Below are 11,147 nucleotides of genomic sequence, written 5' to 3'. Positions count from 1 at the left end.
ATGACCTGCGTTCTATACATTATCCCTTACTTAATTAACCGCCTTCCTAAATCAAATGTTAATATGGTCTTGGCATTTTTTACTTGGAGAGGAAGAATGCTGGAGGAAGAGGAGCCAGACAGTTTGTATTTACCAGCATGACACAGGTGGCTATGAGTCTGGTGGGCTCAAACATGCGCTTCAGCTGCTTAAACGGCCCCATCAGAAAACAGGTGCTTCAGGAGAAAAAACACACACACACACACACACACACACACACACACACACACACACACACACACACACACACACACACACAAACAAATATGTTATACCACTTAAGAAAAATATATTGTGAACTCTGCATTGGACCTTGACATCTCCATGAGAACCAAACCCAGACACACACATGCAGTCTGACGAGGGTAGCCAACAGTACAGCAGGAAGGATCTAGTACCCTGAAAGCAGAATTATTGACAGCCCAGTCTACAAACAGGCGTTTACCCCAGTCTACAAACAGGCGTTAGCCTATGTGTCACCTCTCCACACCTATGGGTGTCTGAGTGTGTTTAATAGGACAGCGGGTGTGTGAATGACGGCAGCTTGTGACGTGGTGTGTGTGTGTATGTGTGTGTGTGTGTGTCAGTGAAAGATCGCCTTTGCCTCAGAGCATCTCCCACTGATTCTCAGACGTCAGAAAAAAAAAAATTGATCATCACCGTGGTGACGCAGGCTCTCTTTCCCTTTTTCTTTGACTGTAGGTGAGCCTGAGAGCTGTGACGAGCCTGAGAGCTGTGACGAGCATAAGAGTATGCGTCACACACACCGGCTCTCTTACTGCGTCACTTACAACGGCTCTCTCACCACGTCACACACACCTGCTCTCTCACCACGTCACTGAGGCGGTACAAAAAAAATCTGAAAGCCAAAAGTCATTTTTTTCAACTTTGATTTGAGCCTCAGATGTGAGAATAAATCGTACATACATACGTATACTGTCCTGTAATGTGCTTTTATGCAAGTGGATCATTTCAGGAAACAGTCACCAGTTCCTATTGGATTTATTTTTCCTAAAACATGGGAACATATACCTGAAAAATATCAAATAAGAGAAATAAAAAAATACAAATCTGAACTGAAATCTGAGCATAAAGGGAGTCAGCCATCGGCTCTCCTAAAGAAGAGACGACCAGGAGGCACGTTTGTGTGGCGGAAGACAAAAATGAAGGAATCATTAACCCCGTTCCTCCTGGTGACGTCATGCCACAGTTGTGCCGCTGCTCAGCAGTTAGCTGGTCACCTTTGGACATTGAAAAGGTGACTGGGTATTTTCACATGGTTTAGTATTGACAACATTTCCTGGGTAGGCGCAATTTTCTTCCGTTCAGCGAAATGAATCAATGTGCTGTCTGTATACACCATATACACACACGGTCTGTCTCCCTCTTTGTCTAATACATGTTTTGATTTGAATTGGACTCGTGCCCGAAGAAACCACATTTTACTGCCCTCAACGTTGTCAAAGGCTGTGTTTGCTGTGCACCTGACAATTAACCATCTGAATACTGAGTCTTGACATGACATTAGTTAAGTTTGCAGAGACCTCGAGTCCCTCAAGCCTGAGGGAGTAAAGGAAGGTCTATTGTTCTCATAACACAGATCACAGAGCAAACATGAGACTGTGGTAGTAAAGGAAGGTCTATTGTGCTCATAGCACAGATCGTAGAGCAAACATGGCTACTTGGACAGCACTTAAAATGCTTTCTCAAGCACTTAAAGCCAGACGGTAAACACTGCTTTACACAAGCAGCGGTGTGGGGGGTCGACTCAGGTGGGGCACATGCGTTGCTAGTACGCTTCTGTCCAAGACTATAGTGGTGTTTTCTGACTGGACCTTCAGACTATAGTGGTGTTTTCTGACTGGACCTTCAGACTATAGTGGTGTTTTCTGACTGGACCTTCAGACTATAGTGGTGTTTTCTGACTGGACCTTCAGACTATAGTGGTGTTTTCTGACTGGACCTTCAGACTATAGTGGTGTTTTCTGACTGGACCTTCAGACTATAGTGGTGTTTTCTGACTGGACCTTCAGACTATAGTGGTGTTTTCTGACTGGACCTTCAGACTATAGTGGTGTTTTCTGACTGGACCTTCAGACTATAGTGGTGTTTTCTGACTGGACCTTAACACTATAGTGTTTTTTTCTGACTGGACCTTAACACTATAGTGGTGTTTTCTGACGGGACCTTAAATCCTCCTGGGCCACACTAGACCCAGACTGGGCACAGAGCTGGTCATTGGTTCAGAACGAGGTCCTCACAGGGCACTATGGACGTTTGCAAACAACGGCAAACAGCTTCTGGCTATTAGAAATGTGGCTACGAGCCCACAGTCAGTTAGTCACATGATGCACAGGCGGCTGACATAGTGACCAACAAGAGAGCATAACGAAAAGAATGCCACAAAAGTCCACGGTAAAAGTGTGTCAATTATTCTGAGAAATATTTTAAACCAATCTATCTCCTCTAGTCCAGACGACCCCACTCACTCCTAGATTAAATTCTAAGATGTTCTCGAAGTACTACACCAGCTCGACACGGACCCTGGCTGAGGTCTGCGTCCCTAATGGTTCAGGGTGTTTTAGCCTGACCCACACAAGTTAATGATTGTGTTTCCTCCAAGGCATCTCTTAACAGAACAGAGCCAATGAACCTTCAGTCACCATGGGGAACATATAGCATGAGCGAGGAATAGAGGGAGGGAGGGAGAGAGAAGAAAGAAGGAGAGGACAAAGTGTTCCAAAACTAACCTTGTATATTAGCAACAAGTTATAGCAGCTATTGATGCAGGCAGCTAATCAGGAGGTCAAGTTGAGATAAGTCAGGGGACGGGTGACATGACCACACTTCTGTCCTATTTTACAAGGTGAGAAGGCGTGATGATATGACAGCTGGCTTACATAATGACCCTTAAAATACCACGCATCAATCAGTGTGTCATAAAGGCTGTGTTAGATCACTACACATAGTGTGAAGAGTGATAAGCAACACCTACAAATAACTCCCTCCAACAAATCATCGTTCAACGTTTCAAACACTGTGATGGAAGATTTTTTCCAGTAATCTATTCTGCTGACGTACACCCATTGGCCAAACAGTGGAAACTGAACGGAGACGTGGATCCATCACACTGAACGGAGACGTGGATCAATCACACTGAACGGAGACGTGGATCAAACACGCTGAACGGAGACGTGGATCAAACACACTGAACGGAGACGTGGCTCAAACACACTAAACGGAGACGTGGTTCAAACACGCTGAACGGAGACGTGGATCAGACACACTGAACGGAGACGTGGATCAAAACACGCTGAACGGAGACGTGGATCAGACACACTGAACGGAGACCTGGATCAGACACACTGAACGGAGACCTGGATCAAACACACTGAACGGAGATGTGGATCAAACACACTGAAAGTAGACGTGGATCAAACACACTGAACGGAGACATGGATCAGACACACTGAAAGTAGACGTGGATCAAACACACTGAACGGAGACATGGATCAGACACACTAAACGGAGACGTGGATCAAACACACTGAACGGAGACGTGGATCAGACACACTGAACGGAGACGTGGATCAAACACACTGAACGGACACGTGGATCAAACACACTGAACGGAGACATGGATCAAACACATTGAACGGAGATGTGGATCAAACACACTGAACGGAGACGTGGATCAGACACACTGACCCAGTTTCCTGTCTGTTCTCCTGCTTAGTGACTTTTGAAAACCCTCAAAGAGGACGGCCGACGCCCGGCAGAAATCGAGACGATTTCAAAACACGGACCACGCGGAGGCTCTGAACGAGCAGCACAAGAAAAGACAAACAAGAGGCCATGCGATATGCCTACTGACCAGTTCTACTGATAACCTGAGCCTTGTTGGTTATCGGGTTGGGGTTGGGTTGAGGAGCACCTGATAGACCTGTTTTAGGAGTCTGTGCAGCTCAAGAGCGCTCTCAGGCCCCATAGTAACAACCCAACACAGAGGGGTCACACACAGACAGAAGGCCAAGACCTCACACACACACACATCATGGCTTTTCAGATTCACAAAGAACAGACAACACTGAGTTCTCCCTGTTCTGATGGAGACTTATGCAGAAGGAACAAACAGGGGGAGACATGCAGAGGCAGACAAGTCTGTTGTTAGGAAGAGGGCCTTCCCTCTCGATTGTGTGTGAAAGGACACCATGTTCGCACTTAGCACATCGTACATCATCAGCAACTGATGAATAACTGTCCTGCAAAAAAAAGGCAAAAAACCCAAAACAAAGCAAAAGCACTCAACAGAGTGGAGCTCAGCACCAATTTCATTACCAAATTCACAGACATGAAGCAACACCAGCTAAAAAAAAAAAGCAATTAATTTAGCACGTAACTGCTCTGGTCTGCTCCTCCAATCACAGAGCCGGGTTCACAGAAAAGAACACAGAAAGGAACAGATGCGGCGGTTCTGTGAACAGGCTGTTCTGTTACACCGGCACACCTATGGAGGTCAGGGGGGGCGTTCACTGGGAGCTGCCCAACAGGGGTCGTTACTATGGAGAGGGATTTTGTCAGACTATTTTAGTTTACACAACAGCACAGCATCTCAGGTGAGGGGAGGGAAGGAGCGTGTGTGTGTGTGTGTGTGTGTGTGTGTGTGTGTGTGTGTGTGTGTGTGAGTGAGTGAGTGAGCGAGAGACGAAGACAAGAGAGGCACTGCATGTGTGCTGTGCACGCACACACGTCCTCTTTCCTGTAATACAGCACGACCTCAAACTGGATGGTTTGGGGTCAAAACAAGAACTCCTCAGATGAATGCAGCAATATTGCGTCACTAAACACTACTTAGAGCCTTACCTAGAAAGAGCAGCGATGTTTCCTAGAGTGTAGAACACAGCAAACAACTTGAGGCCATTTGGCAAGAAGAGAAGCGCCGTCCCCTGTGTAAACAAGAAACAGAAGTGCCATCATGTCATTCACGTTGCTTGAACAATGTGAAAAAGAAATGAAACAAGAGCCTACACCTATCATCACAAACTACAAATGTTTTCTTGTGAGCAGCAGTAAGGTTGATTTTGGTAGAGCTAAGTTCCGGTATTCAATAAGAGGAGGAGCGCACGATGCGCTACGCCTCATCTGGTGAATGAGACGCGCATTGCATGCGATCTGAGGCGTAGCGCACGAAGCGGGCCGCTCGAGGCGCATTGCGCATTGCCTAATAAACGTGGTTGACACGGCGCACATAGCCTACTATAAACGTGGTTGAGACTCTTATTAAAGCTCTTACTCTTTCTCACAGACAAAACAAATAGCTACACGCTCAAGCAATGTCATTTATTTTTTAAAGAGACAAAACAAATAGCTACACGGTCAAGCAATGTCATTTATTTCTTTAAGAGGAGGAGCGCACGATGCGAGTCGCCTCACCTGGTGAATGAGACGCGCATTGCATGCGATCTGAGGCGTAGCGCACGAAGCGGGCCGATCGAGGCGCATTGCGCATTGCCTAATAAACGTGGTTGACACGGCGCACATAGCCTAGGCTACTATAAACGTGGTTGAGACTCTTATTAAAGCTCTTACTCTTTCTCACAGACAAAACAAATAGCTACACGGTCAAGCAATGTCATTTATTTTTTAAAGAGACAAAACAAATAGCTACACGGTCAAGCATTGTCATTTATTTCTTTAAAGAGACAAATCAAATAGCTATATGGTCAAGTATTGTCATTTATTTCCACGGAAAAAACGAAAACGAATCCAACTTACATTACCACTGCACACTGACAACCTTACAGATAATGTATATAAGTTGTACTAGCATTTGTATTTAAAGTTTACAATTTAATCTACCAAAGAACTCACCGTTAAACAATACAACTCCCACAAGTTGACAATGATAACATGACGCAAATGTTGCGCGCGCACATGTGATTGACAACACTGGCGCACACAGGGGGTTGTGGTCAGCTTTACACATGAACTTCCCCAAAAATCAAGAGGTCAAAAAATTAGATTAGATTAGATTAATTAGATTAGATTCAACTGTATTGTCATTGCACAGAGTGCAAGTACTGAGACAACGGGTTCTTACCAGAAGTACAGATAGCAAGAGTTCAGAGTAGGCTATTCTATATTCTATAGTGGTAATATAAAATAAATAGATGGGATGTACCTATACAGTACAGATATGACAGTACAAGATATATGGGGTATGAGCAGTAGTAACATTGGCAGCAATAGTTGGTCATTAGTGCAGATATGATATAGGTAGATGCAAAGGGCTGATGCAGGAGTAAGTACATGTGAAGGTAACAATAGAAGTTATGAATGAGGTAAGAGGCATGATAAGATATACAGTGGTGGCCAAAATTATTAGAACACCTGACAGATCTGAGAATGATTACCTTTTTTTTGCCTCCAAAACATGATTTAATTTCATAATGTTCATGAAACATGCAGATGGCTGTTCTGAGCACAACAAATATCAGATGAAGTGAGTCCTACTGTTTTTATCCACTTTCATTATTTAATATGTGGTACGCCCACCTTTTGCAGCAATTACAGCAGCACATCTCTCTGGCATAGAGTCAATATATTTCTTGAGAACTTCAACACAAATGTTATCCCATGCCTTCTGCAACTCAAGCCAAAGGCTTTCCTTGGAATTTCCAATAGATCTGTCGAGTTTATTTTCCAACTTGCCCCGAATTTGCTTGATGGGTTTGAAGTCCAGACTTTGAGAGGGCCGGTCCATCATTTTCAATGTTCCAGCAGATTCCTTGTCGCCAGTAGATCCGGCAATAGTTAAAATAATGTTTAGGGTCATTGTCCTCTTGGAAAATAAATCCAGGCTCAATAAGATGTCTCCAAGAAGGAACTCTGTGCCTCACCAGAATGTTGTGGTATACTTTTGTATCCATGATGCCATCAATTTAGCCAAAGTCACCTGTTCCTGAGGCTTAAATTGCACCTCACACTATAATACTACCCCCTCCTTGTAAACTGTTGGCAAGAGACACTAATTTTTATATCTCTCCCCCTCACTTTGTGGAACATCCACGCTTTGCTTGTTGCCAAACTATTCAAACCTGGACTCATCAGTACACAACACTTAAACCAATCTTTCTTTGTCCATTTCTTGTGTTCTTTTGCAAAATTCAGGCGTTACACTCAATTGTTCTCTTTCAGTAATGTTTCTTTGCTGCTATTCTGCCAAAAAAACCTTCTTCTCCCAGTTTTCGACGGACAGTTCTTGAAGACACTGTTGCACCATTAGTCATTGTGATGTTGATATTGTAAAGTCTTTTTTAAGAAATAAATCACATTGAAATAAATTGCATTGTGAATTTAATTTTTCTTTCGAGCTTTAATAAGAGTCAACCACGTTTATTAGGCAATGTGCGCACGCAATGCGCCTCGAGCGACTCTCTTCGTGCGCTACGCCTCAGATCGCATGCAATGCGCGTCTCATTCACCAAGTGAGTCGACTCGCATCGTGCGCTCCTCCTCTCATTGAATACTAGTTCTTACCTGTTTGGTAGGGCCACACAGCTGAGAAATTAAACCATGCACCTCTTACACTACAGCGCCATCTAGGTGCTACAAAGAGAATTACAGAATAAATAAACCTCTATTACAAATTCTGTCTCTATTTAGATCCCGTGGACAGAAATACATCCTAAATGCCTGAAAGATTTGTCTTTAGGAGAAATCAGAAAGAATGGGAAACAAAAGTGCAGAGTGAGTCTTCCCTGCTTTACACACTGTCAGAGAGCAAAAAGAGAAGAAGCTATCGCAGACCAAAGGTTTTGCATGAGCTTGCCATTTGGCCCAGTTGTGGGAAGAAGTGTTGAGAACAGGGAGGACTGGGTTATCAAGAGAGATCCTCCCCCGCCCTACTAACAGACCAACTGCCACGGAGCAACAGAGAGAGAGACAGAGAGAGAGACAGAGAGAGAGAGAGAGAGAGAGACAGAGAGAGAGAGAGAGAGAGAGACAGAGAGAGAGACAGAGAGAGAGACAGAGAGAGAGACAGAGAGAGAGAGAGACAGAGAGAGAGAGAGAGAGAGAGACAGAGAGAGAGACAGAGAGAGAGACAGAGAGAGAGACAGAGAGAGAGAGAGAGAGACAGAGAGAGAGACAGAGAGAGAGACAGAGAGAGAGACAGAGAGAGAGACAGAGAGAGAGAGAGTGTGGGGGAACGATAGATGGCTAGACTGTATGAGAGAGAGAAAGAGATGCATGGGGGGGGGCTGTACAGGAGAATTGCATGCTTTGTTTAATATGATCTTGAGAGTCGCTGTGACATTTTGCTACTTGACACAAAAACAGATAATCACAGGAGTGTTTTAGCTGATCCAGTCACAGCAACAGGCATGATGTTTGGACTCTTCATAGCCTCGAGAGTATGTGCTTTAGAGTATGTGCTTAAGAGTATGTGCTTAAGAGTATGTACTTTAGAGTATGTGCTTTAGCAGATGGTTTCCACTACATTCAATACATTTAATATGTTTATTACATAATTTATGACATCATAGTAATGCCACAAAGTAATAGCAAGATAAGAACCAACCAACTAGCAATTAGCAGTCTGGCTTGAGTACAGGGCATAGTCTACCAACTCAAACTCCATTCACTGCAGGATGGAAAGGATAGATAGACGTGCCTATGGACTACTGCAATGTCCAGTAGTACTCTGATTGCAAGAGGAAATATTCAGAACTGTACCCACGAGTCAACACACTCCACAGACTGGTAAAACTGCTTTAGTGCTACTGTAAAACCAAAACCACAAACTGTTGCAGAGAGATTAAAATAGTGATAAACATCCTATATCTATACTTGACTTGAATGTGACTATTCAATCGTTTTCAATCAGATTCAGCGTTACATTTGATTTGCAGAAAGCAGGGTTACTACTGAATGAAATCAAAAGACATGCCATCACAAAAGAAATATTATACTGGCACATGTGCAGCTGTTAATCAGGTTGGTGACCTGTGAACTCATAACTGGAGTGGTGCGTGACTAGCCTAAGAGCAGTTGTACCCTAACGCTAACATGACTAGCCTAAGAGGAGTTGTACTCATGAGGCAACGCTGACATGACTAGCCTAAGAGCAATTGTACTCATGAGGCAACGCTAGTGTTCCTGTATCCCAGGCTCTGCCAGTGGGATCCTGAGCTTAATGTTTCCTGAACTTGCGGTTTGGTTTCCTGACCTTAGATACCACTTCAGGCAGTGTCTCCTTAATAAATGTACAAAACTGTCTGAGAAGTAGATTACTTCATTACAATATTACATTGTAATAACTATAATTACAATATTAAGGAGTACTACAGAACTACAGATCATGGGTGGGTTTAGCACTGCACTACAGGAAGAGTAGCTTGTTAGAAAGAAATCCACTGGGAGGACTCAGGAGGAGGTTGTTGTTGTTTCAAACTAACAGCAGAGGCGTCCTGTCTCTACCCTTCGAAGTCTTGTCAAGAGGAAACCGAGTTATTGTTGATAATGAGACTCACGAGTATGGAGCACAGGACCCCTGAGGCGAAACATATGAGAAACCACTTCACCCGGGTGCTGTAGCTCAGCGTGGAGGAGTCCAGGACCTACAGGAGAGAGAACAATGGAAGGATGTCACAAGACAAGAAATAAACAGTACCGCCACCCTGACACTTCCTTGTCTGTACCACACTGAGGGGTGTAGGGTATCGTATCGCCACATTATCATTCAGTCACACTAAGTTACCGGTCACCAACAGCACAAAGAGCTGATTTGTGTGGTATCTTAAAGGGAGAACACAGTGGAGGAGAGATACAGTGTTCCTGGTTTATTTGTGATCACATTGGGTCATTTGGGTCACCTTTTCTTACACCACATCTAGCTACAAACTTCACTTATAGTCTACACTGTTTGGCAACAGGGGTGCCTGTTGAAAAAAAGAATGAACAGGAAGCTAGAAGGAGTGAGGATAACTGAAATATGTAAACAGTGGGGTATATCTAAACTATGCTTCTGGGGTGTCATGTGTAGAATTAAACAGTTTGACAGACATGCAACGACAGTAAAACAACACAACAGCTTACCTCCCATGATCCATCACCTCATGAAGGCATGAAAAAAGGTATCAATTCAGCATTACAATGATAGATTTACTCATTTTACCAGATGCACTAATATACGTGGACTACATAGCTCTCCTGTTAAATGTTGTAAATAAATCTCCTGGTAGGCTAATCATACATTTTACTTTATGTATTTTATGCATATACTTATTGAGGTGGGGTGGGGATTACAATTCAATAATAAGTACGTTTTGGAGCACTGTTATATCGGCTGGTTGTTATCACTGATAGAAATGCAATTCAAATATCCATCTGCAGGGACATAGCACATGATAAGTTAAATGTGTCAGTTGAGTGGAGAGACAAAATTCTAAACACACTGAAATAGAGAGTAGGTTAATGATAGAGCCCGATGCCCAACCCACATACTTTCAGTTGTCATAATGTAACAACTGATCTGGTATTTGTCTTAAAATGTTTAACGTATTGTAATCCAGGCCTGTTAGTAACTACGTTAGTAGCAAGCTAGCTGGAAACCAGTTGATACATTTCTTGCCAATATGGTTATTTAGTAATCTTTTAGCCTGAACAAACACATTTACTGATTGATTACGATATTTACGTTATACTTGACAAAGTGAAAGTACTCTGTTTCAAAGAGTTCGTAAAAGCACACTTTTGCTGTCGATGACATTAACGTTACTCGGAATGCCATTTTAGTCCGCAATACCTGTGCTGTCAAGCCCAGCTCCTCGTTTTCCTCGCGACCACTTAGAACACGACGGAGTTTGTCCATCGTGGTATGTGCTGACCGATAATTTTTTTCTGTGTCACAGATGTAACGTTAAAATAAACTCATACAGCTACTTCCTCGACGATTCGCAAACTTAGCTAACCGTGTTACTGACTTATCTGGGCGTGTCGAAACCATACACACAGGCGGTCAGAAGACCAGGGTGAGGTTTATGGGAAATGTATGACTGTGATGCACACTCTACATTTTGTGAAGACATAACGTAAAGAATATTCTG

At 43.5% G+C, this 11,147-nt stretch overlaps 1 protein-coding gene across 1 annotated transcript in view; it reads right to left on the bottom strand.

Annotated features, from left to right (window-relative positions):
* sft2d1 (SFT2 domain containing 1) overlaps positions 1-11,008 on the bottom strand; it is a 19,292-nt gene extending 8,284 nt beyond the window's left edge. The window contains exons 1-4 of the mRNA XM_080848496.1: positions 10,847-11,008; positions 9,573-9,659; positions 4,903-4,985; positions 134-215 (exon numbers count right to left, since the gene is read on the bottom strand). Of these exons, the coding sequence (XP_080704622.1) occupies positions 134-215; positions 4,903-4,985; positions 9,573-9,659; positions 10,847-10,912 (318 nt within the window). The 5' untranslated portion in view covers positions 10,913-11,008. The remainder of the gene's footprint in view (positions 1-133; positions 216-4,902; positions 4,986-9,572; positions 9,660-10,846) is intronic.
* Positions 11,009-11,147: the final 139 nt, after the last annotated feature.

The sequence above is a fragment of the Sprattus sprattus genome, assembly GCF_963457725.1.
Source record: "Sprattus sprattus genome assembly, chromosome: 12".
In the NCBI taxonomy this organism is placed as follows: domain Eukaryota; kingdom Metazoa; phylum Chordata; class Actinopteri; order Clupeiformes; family Clupeidae; genus Sprattus; species Sprattus sprattus.
This window is presented reverse-complemented; position numbering and strand designations above follow the sequence as displayed.